This window comes from Leucopleurus acutus (assembly GCF_964270905.1).
Source record: "Leucopleurus acutus genome assembly, chromosome: 15".
Lineage (NCBI taxonomy): Eukaryota > Metazoa > Chordata > Mammalia > Artiodactyla > Delphinidae > Leucopleurus > Leucopleurus acutus.
The window spans coordinates 7,341,949-7,368,820 of record NC_139157.1 but is presented as its reverse complement, the minus strand read 5'-3'; the positions used below and the strand labels follow the sequence as shown (position 1 = coordinate 7,368,820).

The 26,872-nt window shown below is 51.6% G+C and overlaps 1 protein-coding gene across 2 annotated transcripts in view; it reads right to left on the bottom strand.

Annotated features, from left to right (window-relative positions):
• The window catches only part of AGPAT4 (1-acylglycerol-3-phosphate O-acyltransferase 4), a 107,044-nt gene that overhangs the window by 14,740 nt on the left and 65,432 nt on the right, over positions 1 to 26,872 (bottom strand). For both annotated transcript variants that reach the window (XM_082855800.1, XM_082855801.1), the window contains one exon: positions 9,621 to 9,790. In XM_082855800.1, the coding sequence (XP_082711926.1) occupies positions 9,621 to 9,790 (170 nt within the window). The remainder of the gene's footprint in view (positions 1 to 9,620; positions 9,791 to 26,872) is intronic.

Genomic DNA, 26,872 nt, shown 5'->3' with positions numbered 1-26,872 from the left:
ACTTATTTCCACTAAATATATAAAATGCCCGAATGGGGTATCTTAAATGAACTTTGAAAACAGGTAAGACTTCAATAATAAACAGGCTACGGCACCCACACTTCAACACTCTGAACTTTTTCTTGACTGTGAGCTAAAAACACAGTCGCAAATGTTTAAGATTAGTGGAGGCCAGCCAAGCTGTGTAGGCCCATCACCATAGAGGACCAGCAAGTCAACCAACAGCTCAGCCGCTATCATGACGTGTGATATGTGAACCTGAACCTCAAAGCCACTCTGGTCGTGCAGCAGGTATTTGCCAAAAACCTCCTTGGTGCTGGGAACACAAAGATGGCTAGGACTCTCCATGGCCTTCAGGTGTCCAAAGTATAGTGGGAAGAGAGAAACAGAAATCTAGCAATTGGGCTTCCCTGGTGGTGCAGGGGTTAAGAATCTGCCTGCCAATGCAGGGGTCACGGGTTCGATCCCCGGTCCGGGAAGATCTCACATGCTGTGGAGCAACTAAGCCCGTGCACCACAACTACTGAGCCTGCACTCTAGAGCCCGCGAGCCACAATTACTGAGCCCACGTGCCACAACTACTGAAGCCCATGCACCTAGAGCCCACGCTCCCCAACAAGAGAGGCCACTGCAATGAGAAGCCCACACACCGCAACAAAGAGTAGCTCCCGCTCTCCGCAACCAGGGAGAAGCCCACGCGCAGCAACGAAGACCCAACGCAGCCAAAAATAAATAAATAAATAAATTTGTAAAAAGAAAAAGAAATCTGGCAATTTCAGTGTTACTTCTGCCACTAAATTCTGCAGATAAGTTGTTGGACAGATATGGTTCCCAGCAAAAGAAATGGATGCAGGAAAAGATGAGATTAGAATATGTCTCTGAGATATAAGTCCCTGGCCATAGTAAAACACAGAGGAAAAGACTGGAGCTCAAAATAATAAACCAGAGGGGTGTGTGTGTGTGTGTGAGAGAGAAAGAGGAAAGGTGAGAGGCTCAACCTGTGCCAACCAGGGTACCGCATGTGGCCTAACTCACTTACACTGCATTTCTTTCTCTTGCTTTCTCCCTTCTCTATGCTAAGGAGGAAAATGCTGGGGACCTCACACCACCAGAAAAATCTCAAGAGAGTCCCAAAGAAAAATGAGCACTGTCCCACAATTAGTCACAGCCACAGGGGAAAGGCAGAAAACAAACACGGAGCAAAAGCAGCGTGAGAATTCATCTGCTGGAAACAGACCATCAAACATGTCAAAGTCCAGCAAAATGCTTGCAGCTCTTTGGATCTCGATAACATCTCCCCCGGACCCCAGCTTACGGGCTTCCAAGCCCCAAACTGCTCTTGGTTTGACCAGAGTGCAGACGTGGAGTGAAAAAGAAGGGCACCTGGGGACAAACGAGGCAGCTCTTAGGTTCAGAGTAAGTCACAGCTGACTGTGGTCTGTGGGATCAGGGCTCCGGAGGAATTCCTGGCAGGATGCTCTGCCCCGCTTCCTGGGCACGGATCTTGTGGTGCTGCCTGGCCTCTGATCTGAAAGGCCAGCCTGAGTCCATCCTGGGGGGGCCTGGGCCGGGGCAGACAGGGAGACAGAGGCTTCCAGGGAGGGGGCAGAAGATCATGGAGTCGCTTCCCTGTGCTCAGTACCTCCAGCCAGGGGGTGTTTGAGGAACAGTCAACGGAAGCTCAGGAACACGGGGGCACGGGGCCCCCTGGGCAGGTGGCAGACGGGTGCAACAGAGGCAGCAGCGGACGGGGCGATGGGTGCACAGTCGGCTCCCAGAGCAAACGTCACAGGCCTTTGCCAAGTTGCAGGAAGAGGAGGGAGGACGCCCCGCGGCACCACTGCTGTAAGCCAGCCTGGATTTACCGCCGGTCGGTGTGATCCGACTTCGGCTTGTTAAAGGCAAGCCAGAGGATCTTGTGCAATAAAAAAGAAGACTTGGCGCATCTAACTTGGGGCTACGCTCTTAAAAATAAAGTGCACGCCACCACTTTCAGGAATACACTCGGTTATGAGCTCAAGATGCATCTGTACTTCCAGAGACTCCTTTCCGTGGCCAACGCTTTTCCCAGCTCCCGGGATTGTAAGGGCTTTCACGTCATCTCCATTCTCTCAGGATTCTTACCTGTGTCACATGCCAGAGCCTGCCTGGCCCAACTGGTGAACACACAGAGGCAAACGGCGGCCTCCCTGCTTCCTCCCCGAGCTGGCGGCGCCTGGCAGCAATGCCGACAGAGCTGCGGATTAACCGTTAACCGATTAACCGGGGTGGGAGTGGGAGGTGTAGGTGTAGATGCCGGAATCCAACTTAACGGGGCTGACGAAACCATAGCTGCAGGTGTAGCCACTGGTAAGGAAAACAACACTTCTCCACATCTAGAAACTTCTAATCTCTCTGTAGCCAAAGAGAGAGCCTGACAGGCACCTATGAAGAAGCCGGGATGAAGGTAAACAAATGCCACGATACCTCGCAGTTCGTAAAAGTGATGGGGGATTTCAGCCGCACGGGATCCAGTGGCAGAACCGCTGGTCAAATGGCATTTTGAGAATATTCCATCTCTCTTCCACCCTCTACACTTTATCCTACTTTTCATGAGAAAACACTGAATGAAGGGAAACGAATTAGGGTGGAAGGATCTAACAGTTAGGGCACGCCTACTTTGTGCTAGGCGATTGATGAGGTATTTTACTTATATTCACGAAACCCTTGAACAGCACGAAATGAGAACGGTTAACTGAGGCTCAGAAAAGTCAGATAACCTCCCCACGGTCCCAGAGCTGGTAAACGCAGGAGCCAGGGTACAAGTCACACGTGTGGGTCTCGAAACCACTGGGGAGTTTTGCCTACACATCTGTCTCTCCCCTGCTACCCTCAGAGGGAAACAGAAAGATCTGTTCTGGAGACCTGAGCACACATTCATCTTTCAGGGCATCCACTTTATTGGGTAGTTTTACACATTTGAAAATAAAACACAGGAAACCTACAATTTGGGAGAACGTGACCATTGGTGGGAGGTTTATAGGGAATAACATTCGTGCAGCCTTTGTAAACAAGTCTGCATCGACATTCCTTTCAGGAATCTGTAGTTAGAAAACTGGTCCTTGTATAATCGAACTTTAAGAAGTGTTGGTTTTTAGATATGTGTGACCTCGCACAGAAAGAACCCCATTGCCTGTTCATAACCAGAAGCAGCCTGGCGAAATCAAACCGAACACTGACAGGTTTGGGTTCAGTTCTTGATTTTCTTGGGTTTCGTGACACCTTCTTTCTGATTCGGGTTAATAAGTCCAAAAGCACCCCACGGCGACCCTGAGGTGGCAGCCAGCGAACGAGGCAGTGGGAGGGCTGAAACGCACGCTTGGCAGATGGAGAAGGACGGGTCAGCAGAGCCCAGGACCACGGCAGCTGGCCACATCCTCGCTGGGTGGCCACATCACTCATGATCTCCCTCCAGGCACCCCTGTCCCTCGCCTCATAATTCTCCCTTTACCTACACCTCTCTCTCATCCCCTCCTAAAACCACCCCCGTTCGTCAAGGCCTCAGCCCTGTGTCAACGCCTTCTGGGAAATGTCTGCATCACTGGGTGCAGCAGTCAGTGTGCTAACAGCACTGAAACGTCATTCTCCAGTTGTTGAAATCCTTCCCCACAGGCTGGTATAAACAGAGCTGCCCCAGACACCAAAACTCGCCCCCCCCGTCTTCTGCCTTGACCACGGTGGCCCCAGCTCCTAGCCGGGACCTCTGGGCCCTCCCCAGCAGGCAAAGGACCCGCAGGAAGCTGCTGTATGGCTGAGTGGTCTGTGGACACGCACAGGGGGCCCCCATGGACACGTGCCCCACCGCCCATTATTGTTCAAGCCCTGTGTTGTCTGACCGGCTTATATCCCCTTCGTTGCCTCTCTCTATATGTTAGAAAGTCACTGAGAGCAACGGCTGGACCTTTCAGTCTGTCCTTGTATCTCCACAGCACCCAGAGCCGTGGCTTCCACAGAAGATACACCCAACACGCCTGCTGGGTAAGTATTTTGAAGATGCATCAGCTGCCCTCGTCATCAACTGAGGCCTCGTGCCTAGAAGGCACTAGGGAGGTTCGTGAGCGCCCCCTGCTTAGGAATCAGAATTCTATTCTCTGCATCTCGATGTACGCAGACATGCGACAGGAATTCGATCTAGTTTCAGGCGGAGCTGTGATGGATCCCCTAAATAACTGTCAACTAAATGGAAACGTGAGGTGTGAGGCTAAACGTCATGCTGTGGGTGGCAGGCAGCCTCCACGCTGGCCCCAGCGGTCCTCTCCTCTTGGTACCTCCCTGCTTCCTGGAGTACGGGGTGGGCTCCTCAACTCATCTCCAACAAATGGAATACAGCAGAAGTTTCAGGTGCAATAAGGCCGTGGCTTCTGCATCAGGTGCTTTTTTCTCCCACTCACTCTTGCATCGCTCCCCGTGGGGATCAGCTGACACCCGAGCAGAGGCCCAGGCGCGAGAATCAGGCTGGCAACAGACAGGGGTGAGCCTGGAGGCAGATCACTGCGCGGCCGGCCTTCAGATGAGACCATCCAGCCTCCGAGGGACCCCTGCCAGGAGCCCCGCGCAGCTGAGCTTTGATCTCAGACCACACCACCGGTGATAACTCGAGTTTGTTTTGAGCCACGACGTTTGGGGCTTGTCACCTGCTGTAGATAACTAACACAGGGGGCTTCTTTAAAGACCCGAAGAGAACATCCCAGTTGGCCTCCGGGGTAACTGCCAGGCCACACGTACCCAGCAGATAAAAATGGACAAGAACAGCTGATGTTACGGAGCGCTTACCAGGCCCTGACACTGCTCAAAGACCCAGCAAACGTGATCTCAGGTAACCTTTCGGGGCCACTGTGAAGGAGGACATGCGTATTTTACTGGGGCAGAGAGAAAAGTAAACAGACTCGAAGCTTCGGAAGCCGTGACCCTTTGCATTGCACGCCTTGGCCTGTCCACTGGTCACACTCACCCCAAGGAGGAATGAGTCAGTGAACCCCTTAAAGACCATAACCAGAGCCTTTGGTGCCCGGCCCATGCCAGGCAAGGCCATCTCCGAGGGGACCAGAGCCTGGGGGACAGGCCACCAGAATGACCACACAGCGTAAAAGCTTATAAAAGACTAAAAACCCTCCCCCTTTTTTCTTTGTAAAAGAATCCCATCACTTTCTCCACAAATCCAATTTCACATTTAATAACCCTCCTCTCAAGGATTTCTGCAAATTTCACTTGCTTCAATTTCAACTCACTTCCTCTTGGGTTGTTACATGTTAAGATGAAAAATGCCCCGTCAGGAACCTTTATAACTCTTCTTCTCTAAAAAACAAACTCCTCAGACTCCAGAAGGATCTCAACACGTGTTACTTAAAAAAAAGAGGTGGGGGCTTCCCTGGTGGCGCAGTGGTTGAGAGTCCGTCTGCCGATGCAGGGGCTACGGGTTTGTGCCCCGGTCCGGGAGGATCCCACATGCCGCTGAGCCTTTGAGTCCGGAGCCTGTGCTCCGCAACGGGAGAGGCCACAACAGTGAGAGGCCTGCGTACCGCAAAAAAATAAAAAAAAGAGATGGGGGCTTCCCTGGTGGCGCAGTGGTTAAGAATCTGTCTGCCAATGCAGGGGACACAGGTTCGAGCCCTGGTCCGGGAAGATCCCACATGCTATGGAGCAACTAAGCCTGTGCGCCACAATTACTGAGCCTGCACTCTAGAGCCCACGAGCCACAACTACTGAGCCCGTCTGCCACAACTACTGAAGCCCACGCACCTAGAGCCCATGCTCCGCAACAAGAGAAGCCACCGCAATGAGAAGCCCGCGCACCGCAACGAAGAGTAGACCCCGCTCGCCACAACTAGAGAAAGCTTGCACCCAGCAACGAAGACCCAACGCAGCCAAAAATAATAAATAAATAAATAAATAAACAAAAGAGGTGAATCAGGTGAGCTTTTTTGAAGGTCAATTAAGACAAAAGTACTGCTAAACAATTCATATAACAAGATGCTCCTTGGTTCCTTTCAAGGGTGGTAGGAATGTATGGGCTGCTTTAGGAAGGGGTCAGGCAGCTCCCCTGGCCTCACGCCCTCCAGGTAAACCTCAGGTGCTCCAGGAGACACACGTGGGGGGTAAATCACGCCCTGCCACGTAGGGAGACCATCCCCCCGTGAGAACACAGTGTGGAGCTTCCACCTGCGCTGGCTCAACCCCGCAAGCTCGCGACGCCCTCTCCCTTCCCTCCCAGTGCCTCTGCCAGCTCGTGGCTGCATCAGACCGTGCACAGACGGCCACGGCCCCGGCCCCGGCTGCTCCCCCAGTGCTGGGGGGTAGGGAGCTCAGCGCTCACCTGCTGCCCGCTCCCCACCGTCCCTCCACTGCTGGAGGGAACTTGGGGGCCAGGCCATCTGGCAGCGCCCTGAGCAGGGCTACCCAGGCTCCAGTGAGAAGGGGAGCGGTGTCGTCCTAAGGTGGTGAGACCTGCCCACCCCCCGCTGGGTGGAGTTCCTAAAACTCCAGACCAAGAGGCAAGGCTCGTGCCCTTGCACACGACATTGGTTGTTTGGTTTTCAAGAGGAAGAAATGAAATCCAGTAGCTACGGTACACATCGAGGCAGTCGAGGCTGGAGACGCGCAGTCCCTGGGCCGTGGGCGGGTGGCCATTCTGCTTAAGAACTTCCATGCCTCTGCACCCTTGTGTGCCGAGGTGTAAAGTGATAGGCGTTTCAGAGCCTCTGCCTGGAAAATGCTAAAGGGTGCTGACACTCTTCAGTCCACGAAAGCCTGCCCTGCTCAGCCCCGGGTCTCCTGTCCGGTCCAAGGTCCCCCCTCCCTGTTTGTGCCCCTGCTTCCTTGGTCCCGGTGCTCCATCCCTGACCCCATGGTGGTACTGAGGGTTTTCTTTCCTCAGAACGAGCCCCGCACAGACCGGGGGTGGGGGGTGGGGGGTGGGGGGTACTGTGGCAGGACTGGAAACTTGGTCCCTCCAGCCATCACCCTGGTCATTCTCTGACACAAGGCACTCCCCCAGCCTTTCCTCTCAACACCCTCCAGGAGGAAAGAGCAGCAACTGGGAAATCAGTTACTAGTTCCTACCCTGGGGCAAATTCTTCACCCAAACGGAGGCTCTGCCTGTTTATCTATATAAAAAGTAAACAACAACCATACCATAGAGATTGAAAATAGCACAAATAAGGCGAAAGACGCATAGAAGAAGCCCGTGGTCACAAAGCCACCAGGGGGACCATGGCCACTGGAAAGTGCCTCTAAGTCCAACACACTTTCTGTTGCCCCAAATTACACTGAGCATGAACATGCCCAAGCTGCCTGCGAAGCCCAGAAAACCAGCAGCTGCCCCCGAAATGCGCGTGAAGAACCAGCGCTCCGGGAAGCCTAGCTTGTGGGCGGGATTAGCACCAGTTCCGGTCAGGAGGCAAAGACACCCCGTACGCTTTCTCCCGTAAGGGAAGAAGGATCCGGTCGTCAATCGTCTGTATCCACGATGGGGTTCGGATTATGACATTTTTCTCTCCCCTCAGCGACAATAAAGCCACAGGGGTTTCCCTGGTGGCGCAGTGGTTGAGAGTCCGCCTGCCGATGCAGGGGACACGGGTTCGTGCCCCGGTCCGGGAGGATCCCACATGCCGCGGAGCGGCTGGGCCCGTGAGCCATGGCCGCTGAGCCTGCGCGTCCGGAGCCTGTGCTCCGCAATGGGAGAGGCCACAACAGGGAGAGGCCCGCGTACCGCAAAAAAAAAAAAAAAAAAATTAAAAAAATAATAAAGCCACAGAACTGTAGCTAAGATCTCTGTCCGAGGCCTCTACGACAGAGAAAGGTAGATAATAGAATTTCTGGTTTTGTTCCTGAAAATATGTTTGAACACACACACACACACACACACACACACACACACGTGTGCCTGCGCAGACATCACGTCAGTACTGGAAGAACAAATAGGAAAGCAAAGGAGAAAACTGTTGGGAGGGCGGCCCGTCCATTCCTAGAAATCCTTTCAGTGCACTCACCCCCAGGCATTCCAGTTTTCTAGAAGTCTTAAGGTAGCAACAGTGATTTAACACACTGTTTCCATCTCTTGAAAAACTGCTAACGATCTTAGTTGCCTTTTGATAGTTTAACTGTACAACGACCATCATTTGTCCTAAAGACATTATTGGAACCTGTTTCTAAGCATATTTCCTTCTCTCACCTTTGGCTCCAAATTTTTAAAAAATGTTTAGGACTTCCTTGGTGGCGCAGTGGTTGAGAATCCACCTGCCAGTGCAGGGGACACGGGTTCGAGGATTCCCTGGTCTGGGAGGATCCCACATGCCACGAGCAACTGGGCCTGTGCGCCACAGCTACTGAGCCTGCGCTCTAGAGCCTGTGAGCCACGACTACTGAGCCCATGAGCCACAACTGCAGAAGCCCGCACGCCTGGAGCCCGTGCTCCGCAACAAGAGAAGCCACCGCAATGAGAAGCCCGCGGACCGCAATGAAGAGTAGCCCCCGCTCGCCACAACTAGAGAAAGCCCGCGCGCAGCAACGAAGACCCAATGCAGCCAAAATAAATAAATGAATAAATAAATTAAAAAAAAAAGTTTAAAAAAGCAAATACAAAATGTGTCCCAAGGCTATTTAGTCTCTTAGCCAACGCTCTTCCCAACAGGCAGAGGCCAGCAGGACCCAAAGTTCCGTTTCCAACTCTGGGACTCCCAGGCACGTCCGGGACTGGACACACTGAGACCATCCCCAGGGAATCTGACCCAGGACTCTTGTCACATCTACTCTGCCTGGTCTTCAAACTCCTGCCTTCTACACACTATGATTCCGTCTACATGGGCCACCAAAAGCAAGTGCGACGTGCGCGGGCCCCGCCTGTCTGCGGGGGACTGTTCCCGGGGGCAACACAGGAGCTCCAGGTTCCAGTGCGAGTGGTCTCCGACTTTCCCAGCCCCGGGCTGGGCCACGCCGTGATTCCTGTCGGGGTACCTGAGCCCGAGGACTCTGGTACTTGCTCCGGGCTCGACCAGCACAGCTCAATGTGTTAACCATGACAAAAGGCAACTGGGGAGCCCCAGTCCCAAAGGTATGCAAGAAGTCTAACTAGTTGGAGAAAACAGGATTTTGTATTTATTCTGAATTCTGCAGGTCAAACGCTGTCGCCTAGGCACTCAGCTTTCTCACGTCCACGAGGACGAACGTTCAGAGGTGAATTCTGCCCGTCAGCCAGGGAGGGAGCAGAGCACAGAGATTAAGAATACGAAGCTGGACAAGTTCAACTGCAAACCTGCGTAACAGCTGTGTGACCACTGGCAGGGTATTTAACCGCAGCTTTTCAAAAAGGACAGGTGTCAGTTCCTGACTCCCAAATGTTTCTGTAAGGATTAAATACATTAATCGCACGTCAAATGCCCAGTGCATCATAACTGCTGAATAAACACGATCCTTACTCATAAGCAGATGTTCACTTGATTCTGAGCGAGGAAAAGCAGTGGGTTAAGAACATTTCAACAAGTCTGTTGATGCTGCTGCAAACTCTGAACGACCGAGAGCGAAAAGACAAGTTACAGGGTTGAAGGAGAGAGACGTGTGAGATGGGAAATGCACGTCCGACTTACCCCTAAGACCCCGAAGCGCTCGGCCAGGCTCCAACCGCAGAGAAAGTCGATCTCAAACTTGTGGTTCAGAACAACGATGGCGTTTTCCTTCCCGTACTTGGGGTAGGCCCGGGGGTCCGTGTGGATGATGCACTCCGTGCCCGACCACCATTCCAGCAGCATCACCAGCTCTGGAACAAACCACCACAACAGACGGACCTTTATTTCACGCACCCTCTATGACTAGGGGTCTGGTCTGCTGGGCCAGGTGGCAGCAAGGCTCTGCCGCCCTGGCTGGAACGGAAAGCAACTCTGAGGGGTCAGGTTCTGGATCGTTTCAGCCCAGACCCCAAACCTCTTGAAGGGGTTTCAAAGCAGAAGGAAAAAAAAGATCGAGAAAACTCCAGGAGTCTCCAGGGGAGGAGAGGAAGCTTCGAGAAGGCAAATGACTTGCATTCCCTGATGAAGTACCTTGGGAAAAAATAAATCAGAAAGTCTGAATCCATCAAGAATCCACGCCCTTGTGTGTTCAGAGCCCTGAAAGGCAGTGTGAGGTGATGTACAGAATTCTTAACGTCCTTGGAAATGACTAATTGGGATACTTATAAACGCCATCAAAGAACACTAAATGCCCAATTTTTCTCTCCCATTTACGACACTGGAGTGCACGAGGAATAATGCAGCACTGCGGTGAAACACCAGCACCTGAAGGGCAAGGATAAATTAGGTCCATTACCTTGCGGGCCTCAACGCAACTATTAAAACACTCCTGTAGGAGCTTGTGAAATAGGAAAGTCCTTTTTTGGGCAACAATGACCAACTTGCCTTTATGCTTCAGTGATACCTCTAATCTAGGTCAGCAATACCCAACCCACTGGCCGCAGGACAAACCTTTATGGTAGAAGTTGTCCAGAAAACCAGCCGATACCTGGTGATCAGATCTACAGCTATAGAGCGACTTTGAAATGGAATTTTAGAGCTAAGCCTGTTCAGCAGACGGGTGGGTAGGGGGGTGAGCCCTCTGCGAAGGACACACCCCTTTGTATCACCACTTCGAGGGGCGCATGTTAGGCAGAGGACTCACTCATCACCCGCCCCTACACACACGCACACAGCCCAGCAGGTGTGGTCTCGACTCCAGCCAAGTCTCACGTGCCAAAGGCTTGGGCGGCTGCCCTTGGAAACCTCTCTCCCTGAGGCTGGAGACTGTGCTTAGGGACTGGAGCCAGAACTCTCTAGAAGGCACTACAGTCTAGTTTCTAAACGCGAGCACTGTGGGGCTGTGGACAGATGGACCGCATGGCGCTGCAGCCTCGTCCTCTTTGGAGGGGCGGCCTCACTGGCTTTTGTGAGAAGCAACGGGCATGACACGCAACAGGCACTCTGTGCAAAGTACATGCCAAGCTCCCAACAAACCCAGGCTTCAGCATCTACCAGTGTCATCAGAACCGAACCAGAACACACCCCTTGCTTGACACTGAAGAGTCTGCCTATTCCTAGCCCCCAGGCAGCTGTCCCACGGGCAGCGACACTGGTGGGACCTAGAGGCGGCCATCAGGGAGGGGAGGGGCGCAGGGCAGCCCGGCCGGCGGGACAGTTCCCACCGTGTAGAAAGATGCTTCTACTGCTGCACTGATTTGCTCCAAGAGATGGGTGGGCGGTACCCACCCATCCCATTACTGGCCACGGAGCCCAGAGAAGCCCTGAGCAGAGGCGCGTGGAAGCAGCGAGATCAGGCTGAACTGTCGTTCCCTGTGACTCATCCTGCAGACACCTCCTGAATGCCTCGCTGTGCCCCGCTGCTCCCTGCCCAGGGCAGGCCGGGCCCCCCTTCCACTTTCCCCAGCGCCCTTCGTGGCACTTATCACAGCTTGTGTCACAGTGAGATGACACCCCGGCCCCTACTGACCACAGGCCCCGCCAGGCACAGATCACCTTGCTTGGTACACCCTGACCCCAGCCATCACTCCAGAACCCAGCACTGTGCCAGCACATCTACGCTTCCAACAAACACTGTTTGGTGACCTGATGTGTGCAAGCAGGATGTGAGGGGCTGGAGGTGTAGTAGCGAACCCACAGCTGCTCCCGGGCTCCCACCCTCCTGGAGCCTGCAGCCCAGAGGGAAGGCAGCCGCGCCCTCAAGAGGTGGTGTGGCCAGGAGAGCAGAGGCTCGTCACAGGATGGACGGCTGCTGAATATGCTCATGGATTTGGGGTCAGACCCAGTCAGGCTCCAGGCCTGCGGCTGCCACGCAACGGTTGTAAGACTTCTGGTCTGTTTCTCAATGTCCCCTAAATCTCCGCATCCTTGTCTGTGAATAAAGATAGGAAAAGCAGGGCTTCCCTGGTGGCGCAGTGGTTGAGAGTCTGCCTGCCGATGCAGGGGACACGGGTTCGTGCCGCGGTCTGGGAAGATCCCACATGCCACGGAGCGGCTGGGCCCGTGAGCCATGGCCACTGAGCCTGCGCGTCCGGAGCCTGTGCTCCGCAACGGGAGAGGCCACGGCAGTGAGAGGCCCGCGTACCACAAAAAAAAAAAAAGATAGGAAAAGCTTCTAGAGATGCTGTGGGTATTAAATCAGGTCACGTAGTCAAGGCACCTAGCATGACGCTGCACATAGTAGGGGATCAGTAAGCTTCTTACTACTATACACACTAATTCTGTAGCAGTCCTGGCTCTGTGACCAGGGGAGGAGAGAGAGAGAGAGACAGAGAGAGAGAGAGAGACAGAGAGACACAGAGAGAGAGAGAGAGAGAGAGAGAGAGAGAGAGAGAGAGAGAGAGAGAGAGAGAGAGAGAGAGTTACAGCGACTTCAGCACCAGAGTAAGCAGTTATGATTTACGATTTCACAATAAAGGCAATGAGAAGTCATTGGAACATTTTTAAAGAGGCCACAGCAGCACCTAATTTGCATTTTGAAATGGTCACTCTGGCTGAAGTGGGAACAGATCAGAAGCAGGGAGGCCCGTCAGGGGGTGACTGCAGCAGCCCAGTGAGAGGTGATGGCAGCGGGACCAGGTGGTGACAGTGCAGAGAGGCCTGATTTCTCCCTCATCTCAACAGGCTGTTAGCTACACAACTGAACACCGAATCTCACTGGATAAAAGAGTTTTCTTTCCTTTTTTCCCCCCTTTTTTCACCAAGGTTTCTTTTTTTTTTTTAATTCACAAGCAGTATTTACATTTATAGTCACAATGTAAAACAGTTCAATTAATCCAGAAGTATTTAGAGGAAAACGTGTAATTCCCCTCGATGGCCCTGCGGCGTGCCCGGCAGAATCCTCTTTCTTGTTTGTTTCCAGTTAAGGGACCACAAGGGACGCTCTTGGGAGGTCTGACGGGTTTTGCAGGTCACACGCATCGCGGCTGACGTGCTGATTCACCTCCTCGGTATGAAGCAGAAGCTAGACCTGCAACAGCTCCAGCCCCTCCAGCCCCTCTGAGTCCTGGGCCTGGCTGTGTCTGCTCCTGGGAGGGCCCGGCTGCTGCAGGACCCCAGGTCACCCACGTCACCCACGCCAGGTGCAGCAGGAACCCACAGAGGTTTCGGTGTGTCCTCACGGGGCTGTGGATACTGCTTTTGGGGGTCCTGACCTCTTAATCACCCATCCATTTTCATCCATCACCCCTTCCTGACGACTCTCCCTGGGACTTCAAGCTCCAGCAGGAGCTGCAGAGACGAGAGCCCTCCCGGGCCAGCCAAAACGGCCCCACACACGACGAAGGGCCGCTCCCTTTACAGGCGTGTGCGTCTGCCAGCAGCTCTGCTCCTCTGGGTGAACTCTGCGGGGCACGTCCTCTGCCCGTGCCCCACCCTCCCCCAATCCCAGCTCCCTTCTCCAGGGTTAGCCATTAGGAACGGCTTGCAGAGTGGCCTTCTCGTCCTGTTCGTCGGAGTTCACACACACACACACACACACACACGTGTTTTCCCCCCATGAATGGGTTCATACTTCATCGATATTTGAAAGCTTATACATGTAGCTGTTTTCTCCACATGGTGTATTTTGGCCTCTCTCCATGTTAACACAGATACACAGAAGTATCAGCAAACAGTTACCGGGCCCTGGCCTTGGGCCACAGCCTCGGCCACGCGGTATTGCAGTAAATCCTCACATTAGCCCTGTGACAGGCACGATGACTGTCCCCATTTTAAAGATGAAGAAATAGAGGCACAGGGATATCTCTCACTCTACGAAACTGCCATTTTCTAGGTCAAAAATAGTCAGAATGGCAATGTCATGAGGGGTAACTAGCTGCGTGGCAGGTCCTGCTACAGTTATAGTATGATTTATTCAGCCATTCTGCCATCGATTAGCACTTCTTCCCCTTGTTTTTTATTGTTACAAATACTGTGGTAGACATCCTGGAAAATGCATGTTTAAAAAAAATTGTGAAAGTGTTTCTCCAATATAGGTATACCAAAAAGTAGAATTATGGACTGAAGAGTATGCATACTTTAAAATTTTACATATGTTTCTAAATTGCCTTCCAAAAGCTCTAAATGGAAATGTCAGCATTTGTTCAAAGCAGAAGCTAGAGCAGAGGCAGGGGATACAGGAGGGAAAGGGAGGGGCTGCTGCACACAGAAGTGAAATCCTAGTTCAAGAGGGAGGACCTCTGGGCCCCAGGGTCGCATCGCCTCATCACCGAAAGGAGCTCCTCCCTCGTCCCTCCCCTGCCCTCCCCTCCCGAGGCCCTGGTAGGAGCTGACACCTCATATCATCACGGTCCTCCCGCCCACCGCGATCTCAACCTGTCCATTAATCCCTGGGCCTTGTAGGAGGGAGGGGACACCCTGCTCACCCCATTCTCCCCAGAGGTGTGGACGGAGCCAGCAGGGCCCCGATGGCTGTCAAACACTCGTTACAGACGAGATCTGCGGCCAAGGTTTCTTCCGTATAACGCAGCAGTTTTGAAGCCTCTTGTCCCATTTAAAGATGTTCAGTTTGCTAGATCTTGCAGTCTTTATTTTTGCTACTCCCCGAGGGCAGGGTGGCCGGAGGCGCTGGCGGGAGCCCAGCGCAGGCACAGGCGTCTTCCCGAAGCTCGGCCACCTCTGGACCCTGCGATCTGGGGCCATGCCTGGCTCTGGCCAGTTACTGACGCCTGTTTGGCAAACTCCACTTGGAGACAGGTGGGGCCAGCGAGGTAACGGCCAGGGAGGGTTGTGAAGCACAGGAAGTGACTGTAAAATCCCAATCTGCTGCCTCCAATTTCAGGGGCTGGTGGAAGGACCAAACCCAGGGGGCTGTAAGAGCACACGGTCTGAAGGACAGGTTTGTTTCTGTTCGATTCGCTATTGCGCTGTGCAGCTCGATTACAGATAGGAAAAAAGAAGTAGATGGACAAAAGGGAAAGGCGGGGAGAGGGGAGAGGCACCTGGTTCATATTTGTAAAGAAGGAGGAAATGGTAACAACTAACATTCGCTGAGTCAGCTCACACATCACTGTCCCCATTTCACAGCTGACGGCATGGAAACACTGAGGCCAGGGAGCCAGTTCAGCTCCCACCGCTAGGAGGTGGGAGTGCTGGGCCCTAAACCCAGACAGGGGGATTCAGAGGGTCCACGAGGACACCAAAAGCCATGATTATATGGCGGAGGGGAGAGAAAGAGCATTTAGGGAGGGAAGAGATCAGAGGATGTTCAGAGTACAAGGGTCACACCCTTGACCTTGGGCGGCCCTTCTCTGGGAGAGGAAGATGCCCAAATCAAAGGCTGCTGTGAAGGTTAAATCTGCTGAAGTGATTAAAGCATGTAACGCTTGCCCGCCCTAGAACCAGTGCTTTTCTTCCCCTCAATTCCATGACCACCAAGGATAGACAGCAGTAACGACAGAAGAAATCATGAAGGGACGGAGAGTACAGCCAGGAAAGAACGAGCAGCACACGGGCGGGTGCCGACTTCTGGGCGGCCCTGCTGTCACCCCCAGATGTCCCTGTCCTCAGCTCTGACGTCCCTCCTTTCACTGCAGTCCAGATGCTGAGCAGCTGTGAGACCCGGCTCCTTCTGTGCTGGGTCCCAGGGGTTGACACGCGCCCTGGAAACCCAACGACCCTCCAAGCCCACCGCCGAATCCTCTGCAGCCCACGTGGGTGGAGGGCTGAGGGCCCCTCCTTCTCCACCAAACCTCTCCCCCCGCTTCCTGCTCGCACCTGCCACGAATGACATTCCTCTCCTCTCTCCAGCCCTTTCTGGAAGAAGTGCTGAGAATTCTAATAACAGAAGGGGGCAAAGTTCCTGCAGAAAAGGCCTCGGAATCCAGACTGATGATCGGAGTTCACTGTTCAAACAGCCAGAATCCCCCACGTTGCAGATGCGGGCGACATGTGACCAAGGAAAATGGTATTTTTATAATCAACTTGATCTAACTTTAATAATTACATAATCACATGCATAATTATATGTAATCTATAAGCTAAGTATCTATAATTATGTACTCATAATAGTTTTTATAATAATTTAGCTGATAATAATTTAGGTTAAACATGAAACCTCTCTACCTCAAAAGCTTCCAAAATGCAAAATCGAAGAAAGTTTCTGGGGTTTGACGTGAGACCGCCCCCTCCTACACCCCCGGGGGAGGAACACGTCCTGCCCTGGCCTTGGTTTCTGCACTCTCTGGGCCATGTTCAAAAGTGGGGATAAAAACATGAACTTGAACGGTTAGTGGAGCCGAGTCAACAGGGAGGTTTGGGGCCAGCTCTGACCTCGCCAGCCCCGAGGGAGCCCACGGAGACCCTGAAAAGAGGATGGAGTTCAATGAGCAAACGCACTTTCACACTATGGTGCTCGATACAGAATCCGGGACTTCTGATGCGAGACCAGCTGCCAACCGGTCCCCGTCTGCCTACCAGGTCTATTGTGGAGACTCCCAGCCTTACCAACCGACTCACAGCCCCATAACCGGCTCCAAACACGGGTGAAGTCGTTCCTCCCTGCCTAGCTATACCCCGTGGATCCTCTCTTTTCCTCATGCCTGTTTTCCCTACCTCACCTTACCCATCCTTCCAGGCTCAACACATGCCCATATTTCCACGAAGCCTCAGGTCCCAGGCCACCCAGACACAGGGCTTCCTAACTTCCTGCCTCTATCTGTGCTCCACGTAGTTGGGCACTTACCTGTATTTTGTTCTGAATTATTTTTAGTTAATTCCCCAGCACATACCTTTTGGCCACAACCAGATTTCAGTACTTCCTTTCCATGACACTGAACTAGGGACCCAGCTGTACTTGCAACATTTCAACCCACATCCCAGGCATCCAAGCAGCTGCTTTGCCCACTTAGGTGCCCAGGTCGTTGAATGACGCTGAGGCGAGAAGCCTATAAACAGATGCACAGTGTATCTATAGGGCTATTAACATTTCATAGGATGATTAGAAAAACAATGCCTAAAAAGGCTCCTTAGAACGCAGGGAAGTTTGGGAAGCCCTGCAGGACCTCTCTGAGAGAGACGGACCTGCTAAAAGCTGGCCACGCAAGAAGCCAACTCCTCTGAACCCTGCAGCATCTCCATCACGTCCTCCCAGCCCAGCGGAAGCGCCTGTTTCTATGCAGGCTTTGCCCGTGGCAGGGCACGGAGGGAATGGACTTGACCTGCTTGCTGTGTTCTTGGAGCTCAAGTCTTAAAGAGTCAACGCTGCCACGTTGTAACCTTTCTCTCTGAGCCTTGAGACGGCAGGTCAGGGTGACGAGGGGCCGTGAAAACACTTGCCTGCTCCTATCCCGACGTACACCCTGCAGTGAAGGAGACAGGAACCGGGTAACTGGCGCTGAGATAGAACCGGACTGAGAGCCGCCGGTACGGATGCTACAGGCGTTTACATTATGCACAGGGAGTGGTAACATCAGGAGCAGAAAAGCAGCTTTTTCCACTAAGTGGAGCCAAGACTCGGCTGCCAATTACTGGGTCTCACTTTCAGGACCAGGCAAAACATCAAGAAGTACGACTGTCCTGAGTGACGCTTATAAAAGCCAGGTTGAAGCCCTCTGCTTCCCACCCTCAATCAAAACCCTGAGGTGGGAGGACAGGGAAAGGAAGGGTCTAGAACCCCACCTCCACCCCCCCACTCTGGTGCCCCGATACTCTGGCTTCTCACAATTCCCTTCCAAGAGGGCAGCTCAGAAATCACTGAGCCCTGACGCCTGTGCCACCCGATTTCCAGTCCCTCCTTCTTCATCCAGTAATCAAATATCGAGGCAGTGTGTTGGTAGATGCCAGGGGCTGGAGGGTAGGGGGGCGTTGGGGAGGGAGAATGGGGAGTTAGTGTTTAATGGGGACAGAGTTCAGTCGAGGAAGGTGAAAAATTGGGGAGATGGATGACGGTGAGAGTTGCACGACGACGTGAATGTACTTAGTGCCACTGAACTGTACAGTTAAATACGGTTAAAGTAGTGTGTTTTATATTGTGACTTTTACCACAATAAAAAAACATTAAAAAAAAATATCGAGGCAGAGTCCACCAGATGCCCAGCACCAGTGCAGGGGCCTGGACGTGGCAGTGAACAAGCACGCCTAGCAGGGGAGACAGGCAGTAAAGAAGCAAACAGCACATAGATGTACGTAACGTGGTAGCTGGACGGCTACAAGTGCTGTGAGGGCAGCAGGAAGGGGAAGGGCTGGGGGACAGGGTCTGGGGGGAGGGCTGATCTTTCACACATGGCCCAGAGGACGCCTCCCAGAAGTCTCTGAAGTTTAGCATGAAGCTGCCGTGATCTAATTGAAATGTGAACTGCTAGAAGGGAGCCTTTCCCAGATACGGGACTTGTTTTGTTCACGGTGTGTTTCCAGTGCTGAGAGCTGGGGACCCACTGAGAGGGTGGCTTCGGCTGCTGCGTAGAGAATGACGTCAGCAGGCTCGGGTGGAGGCTGGCCACAGGGAGCGGGCTGCTGCAATCAGCCAGGAGAGAGGGGACCTGGGCTCGGTGGTGGTGGTCGTGTGGAAGAGGGGTCAGGTTCAGGGTGATGCTGAAGGTGGGGAGCACAGGGCTGGCTGTCGGGCTGAATGTGGTAGAAGGGAAGGTTGAGGGGTGATTCTAAGATGTTTGCACTGAATGGCTGGGGATGCACCTGCTGTTGAGAGAGCTGGGATGCACTGGGAGGGAGGGCCAGGTGGCAGAGGAACTGGGCTTGGGTTGGGACATGTGAGCCTAGTGCGGGGCCAGCATCCTGGCTCAGAGAAGGTGTACGGGGACCGGTTCTGCCCTGCCCTGGCCTCGCTCTGCCCCAGCCTTTGACCGTTCCTTCCCTGTCCACTCCCCTTCTCTGTGGCCACTTCTATTTCTCTCCCAGACCCGGCCAATCATTCTCCTCACAACACCTTCCCACTCACTCGTCACCACTGAGAGTTACTGGTCAGGCTCCCACCCCGTCCAGCCCTCGGCAAGGCGAGAAATCCGGCGTCACCGCGCCTAGAGGTACCCGAAGCTTGGGAGTAGCAAGCACCGTCAGCACCCAGATCTAGAATCCACTTCCCCGCCGCCTTTCCCGTCCAGGGCACACTACCCACCATGAGGGAAAGCAGCAGTGCATAGATTGTTCTTGTGGACCCATCTGAACCTGGACCCACCCAGCATTTATGTCTAACTCCTAGTTTATCATCCAGGGAGGGAGGACCAGGGTAAACTCCGCTCCAGTGAGCACTCACACACACCCAGAAGGTGGGACACTCCACAGGTCAGGGGCGTTCTAAGCTAAGAAAGGCTTAAAAGACGAAACAACCAAATGCAATGTATGGACCCTATTGAAATCTGAACTTAACACTCCAAATGTTTAAAAAAAACCAAAAAGTTTGGAAACAACTGGAGAAATCTGAATATAGACAGTATTACATGATAACTAAAAAAAATGACTAACTTTGACAATTGTGATAACAATGTGCTTGTTTTTAAGATGCCCTCATTCTCTATAAAACACACCTCATGATAATTTGGGGTGGTCATTCATGACATAAAATATCTGGGATTCGCTTTATAAATTTTCAGCAATTGATCAATGAATAAGAATTCAGTATAACAAAGTATTTACAATATTTAAATCCAAGTGCTGTGAATATGGGGAATCCTTCTGCTCTTCTCTTTACTCTTACGTGTATTTAAATGCTTCACAAAAAGAAAGTGAAAGGAGGCAAGTTCCCTCTTTACTCAGAAGAGTGAGTCCAGGGTCAAAGGCAGCCCCCAGACACGTCAGTCCTGCCTCAACCACTCGCTGCCACGTCTCTGGGGCAACCGTGGGAGAGACACAGACGGAAACCCTAAGAATATACCCATGTGTAAAATGCAGACCAAGACCACACGGGATTTGCATTTTTGAAATTTCTGAGATGAAGACCGCTGTACCACTTGAAAATGCCTTACACCTCACTGCCATTCTATTAAGCAGTTAAAAGGTCTAAAGTCCCCAGAGTGTGAAGGTGTTCACTTCTCTGCTCGCCTTGTGGAGAAGTAAGAAATTCTCGGAAGCTGGCAGTGTTCCACTGTCCCCGCGGTCACCAGGTAAAGTCCAGGCCACAGAGGACTCAGGCCGCAGGGCTTGGACCCCTGAGCCCAGCCCTTCTCAGAGTGACTTTGAGGAATTGCAGCCCCCCCCCCCCCCCGCCCCACCTCAGCATCCTGACGGCTAAGGTGGAGCCAGTGCCCACCGCGCGGGCTGTGCTGAGGCTCCTGTGTCAGTGCCCGGCGGTGACTCTGCTCTTTAAGTTACTGCCTTTGGGCGATGTCTCTGACCTTAGTCAAATGAGCCGGTACTTAGCGCTTTCTCTGCCAGGTCTCAGCATCACAGGGGAGAGATGGCGCGCGTGTAAGCTGCCAGGCTCCTACAGGACCTGACGTCAGCAACGTCCATGGTAAAGGGGAATTTTTCAACACATTGCAAAGGATCTGGCTGAGAGCAGACACTCAAGGGACCCCTACCCCTCTGCTCCCTCCAACCCTTCACACACCGACACCGCTCCTGTTGCCCTGGTCCAAATCCCAGTGCCCCTCACGACACACGTCAAATGCCCTCCTTTGGAAAGCGGCCTCAGACCCCAAGTTCTGCAGGGTCCTTCCTTCTGGTGTCATAGGTGCCTTCTACTTAGCAAGGGCGGGTATAGGCCTCAGGACTTGTTCACACTCTTGAGTTGTGACTGAAATGTGGGGTCGTTCAAATTCCCAGAAGCTTCTGGAAGCTTAGACGTCTACTACCTCCCTCCCCCTAAGGTCCCAGTCAGAGTGGTCCACCCAGGATTACTTGCTAAGTTGTTTTAAGGAAAGAAAGACCTCTCGAAGCCAAGAAGCGTGAAGGCCGTGGGCGTATTCTGTGGTGTTTCCCTTCCCACGTGCACAAGGATGTTACAACCTGGTGAAGCCTTGGGTCCAAATGTTCCACTTGAAGATGGAAGGCCTTTCCCTACGTCACAGAATGCAAGTTACCCTTCTGAGGCCAGGGTGTGCACTACAGCTGTGTGGGCGAACACACACTCCACCAGTGAACCTGGAAATGATGTGTAAGATGGTTTTCTCAAAGTAAAACTGTAAAAACAAACACCAAGGCACAGACCAGAGATATACAAGAGGAACCTTAACGAGAAAACATGGATTCCAGGCCAACACTCAGGCACCAGCTTTATTTCAAGACATGGGCACGTGGTGGAAAGAAAAAAAGCAACCAGAGGGCACACTGGTACTTCAGGAGGAAAGGCTGTGCTCCCCGCCAGGAGCAATGCCAGCCCGACACGCTCTCACACTGCACACCCAGTCCCTGGTGGGGTCACTGCACAGCCACCCAGTGCAAAGTTACCCGAGCTCACATGCAGATCAGCCCTCGGGGCAAAAGCGTGTTGATCAGCGAACAGAAGCCTTCACTCCGTCTCAGTCTCTCCACTGAGAAGCAGATTATTACCTGTATTCTAATTTTACACCTCAGTGTTTCGTAAGATTGCTTAGTATGAGTTCAACAGAACCTGATTCAAATAATAGTAGAGCAAATGTCTCAGCCTAAAAATCTGGGGCTCAGACTCTGCAATGTGGTACTCTTAAGGGTACAAGCAGCTTCGGGGGACTCTGTCCACCTCCCCGCTATGGCTTGGAGCTCCTCTACAAACATCCATGGTGTATGTTGCCAAAATTTTAACTTATAGCAAATTCACAGGCCATCTGCTCACACCTCTAGTGACCCCTGCCATCCACGGCCTACTACGCCAGTCCGTCAGTCCACCAGGCCCACCTGTTCCGTGTCTAGGGCCATCATCCCTTTTCCATTTTCACAGTTGTCTCCGTCATCCCTTGATGACCTTCTATCCGGTCTCTCTGCCTCCAGTGTCACCTGCTCCTCTCGTCCAGTCTGTGCCCAGTGCCAGCTTAACCCCGCACAGTCCTCACCACCCACACAGGAACTGAGACTCCTTAACCAGGCCCTACTGCTTGGCGCACCCTCTTTCTGCCACATACTTGAGCTAAGGTCAAGTTGAACTACATGCTGCTCCCGGAACTAGCTAGATGGAACTCTGTGTACCTATCCTTGGCCTCTTGCCAAGCCCTTCTCTTGGCCGGAAAGGCCCTTCTTTTCCATAGAACTTCCAAACCTTATCTGTCTTCCAAGCTTCAGCTCAGACGAGATCTTGCCCATGGAGTTTCTCTTGACCACCCCTCAACCTCCATTAGAAGTAATTTGTCTTTCTTCTAAATCCCCCCTTAGGGACACTGTACCCATGACACTTTGAAGTCAGACAGACCTGATCTGAATTCCCATTCCATCACTTACTAGCTCCATGACCTTAACCTCTCTGGCCTTCCGTTTTATCTATAAAAAAGGAATAATAAAATATCACTCACAAAATGATGATGAACACTTAATGAGACTAATGTTTGACCAATGTCTGCGTAAGAACTACAGCCGACAGCGGTGCTGGGCAATCTCCTTCCTTCCTTGGACCTTATGTTCTTTCTCACATGTTCAGTGCTGTTTGCTTTGGGTTGGTTTTCCTTCCACATGGACCATATAGTCCCTCGGGGAGGGTTTCGTCTCATCCAATTTGTTGTCGTGCTGCCCACAGAATGCAGAATAGGACCGGCACAGATATCCACGAATGTGTGTCATTTCACAGCTGGTGATGGCGTGACTTGTAGCTAAGAGACGCTTCACAAGGGTCCCAATCATGTCAAGAATCAGCGAAGGATGGCAGAGTCCTCGGACCCATTTAAACACTTAAAAACCATTTTTTTAAAGCAAGAAATGACTGATCTCTTCAGGAACACTTTAAGCAGAGTTTAAAATCTACCGAAGATAAACACCTACTCTAACTGTTCATCCATTGAATGTCTTCTCTCACCTTCCCCTCATCGAAATATAGTGAGGCTTCTGTTCATAATTCAGATTCATTACTCAGAGAAATACATATATTGTGATTTTTTAACAGGATAAAAAGAAATGGACCTGTGCTCTGCAACGGGAGAGGCCACAACAGTGAGAGGCCCGCACACCGCAAAAAAAAAAAAAAAAAAAAAAAGAAATTGAGATGCTGAAATACACACAATTCACAAAATAAATTTTAGGGCCAGAAGTGTGAAAGAGACACTATGCCAGAATTGTTTCTTAAAACCTTTTTCTCCACGTGAGACTTCGCTCCCTTCTCTCAGCCTAGGAGGCCACGGAGACTTTGCCCCTGTGGCCTTTTCCAATACGGGACCAACTTCTTGGCCAGAGTAGCTTTTCATTATTGAGGACAATGTGCAGATTGTTTATTCTTCCCTGACTTGTAATAAATGAGGTCCAGAGAGCTCTGGATCTGTCCTAACATCAGTTATTTCCCGAGAAACTTCTCGTGTTTCAGTAAGGTAATATTCTATCCCTGTTAAAGGTTGCCAGATAGAATGCAAAGTGCCCAGTGAAATTTGAATATCAGATAAACTTCAAATTATTTTTTAGCATAAGTATGTCTCCTGCAGTACTTGGTGAAAGATATACTAGCGTATGAGCCGTGCGATGTCTGGAACATAACTCACGATGAAAATTATTCGTTGTTTATCTGAAATTCTAATTGAACCGGAAGTCCTGAATTTTTATTTTATGAATCTGGCAGTCGGAGTCCTTATCAACCCAGCAGTAACCATGGCAACAAGCACTGCTGGGCTCTAGGAACAAGCTGGAAGCTAACGGTCAGCGTTGAACAGCCATCCACAGCCCCACGGGGCTCTCACCAGCACCACCTCGTACAACCAGAGCGGTCGTCTGGTGACGTGGGCGTTTACTCCCCTTTTGACAAATGACAAAATGGAAGCCACAGGGCTTTCCCGAGGTCACACAGATTCGGGGGAGCAGGGCCACTGCACTCGGCGGCTGCGACCTGGAATTCCCGGAAGCCGGGGGCACATTTCTGTCGTCCTGCGGTCTCATGAATATGCAGAGCACGTGTTTCTGAGAATCGTAGCAATTTTCAGATGAACCTGTGCTTCAGTTATATATCAGTCTAATCCTCCAAGGTCCCTGGGAAATCATTTTACTGGGGTTTGTCTGAGCTGTATCTAATCGAGTCGTGAAGCCAGTGAGTGGCCACAACAACCAGCTACTAAACCCTAATTGCTTGGCAGCCCTGGGAACACCAAGGCCAAGAGTTACGAGGCTCTGCCATCTGTGAACTGTCCTAGGTAATCCCCATCCCGTCTCGTTACCAAGGCTAATTAACGCGGGCCGAGCCCAAGGCTGATGCGACGTCTCCAGCACCCAGAGCGCTTGCAAGGCAGCGAGAATGAGGGTGGGGTCACCCAGCCCAGGCTGACTGCTGGGGGGACAGTGGAAGGACATAAGTGAGATGGAGGTGGAAGTAAGGGAGAGGGCGAGTCAAGGATCCAGGGCGGAAGTGAGAACCAGTATCTACTGAGCACATACTGGAGGCAGGCAGTGAGCCTGTCACCTACTGCAGCTCATTTATCTGACCCCAGAGTCACGTGGTAGGGTTAGTATTACTCCATCCTGATGCACAGACTGAGGCTCAGAAAGTTCTAGTAACTTGCCCAGGGTCACAAAGAGAGTAAAGGTTTCTCTCTGGTTTGTGCAGCCCCAGGACCCAGGCCACTGCGGTCAGTGGGAGGGCCCAGCCTTCTGCTTTACTCTTTCCATCACCCCTTCTCCACCTACCATCCCCCAGCCCCCTCACTGCCGCCCCAGAAGAGGCCAAACAGGAACTGTGGTGCAGTTCTTTTGAATATTTGTTTTAGTTTCAATAAAGTGCTGTACTTGGGCAGGCCCTGTGCTCTAGGCCACATTTTACCAGTTCTGAGATGCATACTGTTCTCACGTTAACATGCCTGAAGTCGAGCGCCTCTTACTATCCATGGTGTGCCTAGTTTAATTTCTTTTTCTTAGAGATATATAAAATAAGGATGCACCTTACAATCAATGACATCTTAGATTCTATGAAATACAGAAATTTAAAATACAGGGTGACCTTATCAAGCTGGGTCTTAGATGGGATGTATCTTGTATGTGGCCATGCGTTTGGAAAGGGCCAGGGGTTGGGGGTTGGAAAGGAAGGATGAATAGGTGGAACACGGGGGATTTTTAGGGCAGGTAACTATTCCGTAAGACACTCACGGTGGATACATGATACTATGCATTGATCAAGACTCATAGAATGTACAACACAAAGAGGGAACCTGTTGTAAACTATGGACCTTGAGAATATCAGTGTATCAACACTGGTTCATCAATTGTAAAAAGGGAACCACATTAGTGCAAGATGTTAAACTAGGGGAAACGTGTGTGTGTGTGTGCGTGCGTGCGTGCGCGTGCGCTGAGGCAAGGGGTGGCCAGTGTATGGGAGCTATCTGTACGTTCTGTACAATTTTTCTGGAAACCTAAAACTGCTCATAAGAAATAAAGTTTATTGATTTTAAGAAAACACAAGAAGGTGAGTTGATCCTTTTATATTTCTTCCATAAAAAAACGTTACAGAAAACACATAAAGTTTTGTTTTACGTTTCTGTCTTTGGCAGATTTTCAGCTAGTTTCAGTTACCTGCGACCCATCAATGGAGGAGTGACCGGAGTTTTACCTAGAAGAAAGTAAAATGAAGTGCTATCAGACCCTCAGGCCTTAAGGTAGTGCTCAAGGGAGTAGAAAGATCCCCGCTGGGCCTCAACCTCCGAACACCCCAATCTCACTCTCCAATCACGTGGATGACAAAGGAAGATCAGCAATGTGCCTAGTCCCAAGAGGGCTGAAGGGAAGAGGAGCGATTTAAACACAACCTGAAACACCCAGCTCTAAAGACAAGCAGAAAGGAAATTACTAGAAAAGTCAATGGCTTTGGCTCACTGCCACCCTTGGTGTTCAAATCTCCCAAGCATCTCTCCACTGGTTTCTGAATCCTTTAAGAATACAATATTAAGGGACTTCCTTGGTGGCGCAGTTGTTAAGAATCCGCCTACCAATGCAGGGGACACGGGTTTGAGCCCTGGTCCGGGAAGATCCCGCATGCCATGGAGCAACTAAGCCCGTGTGCCACAACTACTGAGCCCGCGAGCCACAACTACTGAGCCCACGAGCCACAGCTACTGAAGCCCGCATGCCTAGAGCCCGTGCCCTGCAACAAGAGAAGCCACTGCAATGAGAAGCCCATGCACTGCAACCGAGAGTAACCCCCGCTCGCCACAACTAGAGAAAGCCCACGCACAGCAACGAGGACCCAACGCAGCCAAAAATAATAAATAAATTTATTTTTTAAAAAGGAAGCATATAATATTAAGGAGGCTAACAATCAGATTCCAAATACGATGACACGTTTACTAAGTGCTTATTATGGGCTCTGCATAGTGACGACGTATGCAGGACAAGGATGCCAAGTAGCAGAAAGAAAATGGACCAAACATCTTAGGTAAAAGTGGAGAGATGTTCCACTCCCAGCAGTTCCAATGGCTGATGAAGCTACAGCCAGACAAGAATAAAGATGTGTGTATTTTTTTCCCACCTGTCATGGTCCTGGAGACACTGACTGAGTAATTAAGAACACAATTAAATTGCAGCCGTTTGGCTTCTGTAGCTTGAGCTTTAACATATCAATAACAAAGATTCTGTCAGACACAGTTTATATGAGCTGAGAGACGGCGTCCACATCCATCCAGATGGTAAAGATGTGGCTGCACAAGATACAGTTAACACGGACAAAATTAAACTGGAGGGACGTTGCCGTTGCCTTAGTAAGCTGAAACTCTGAAGTCAAGACACACCGCGTTTGATTAGTGACTCTAGTTTTCTAGGTGAGGACCTTTGACAAGTTGTTTAATGGTTCTTCT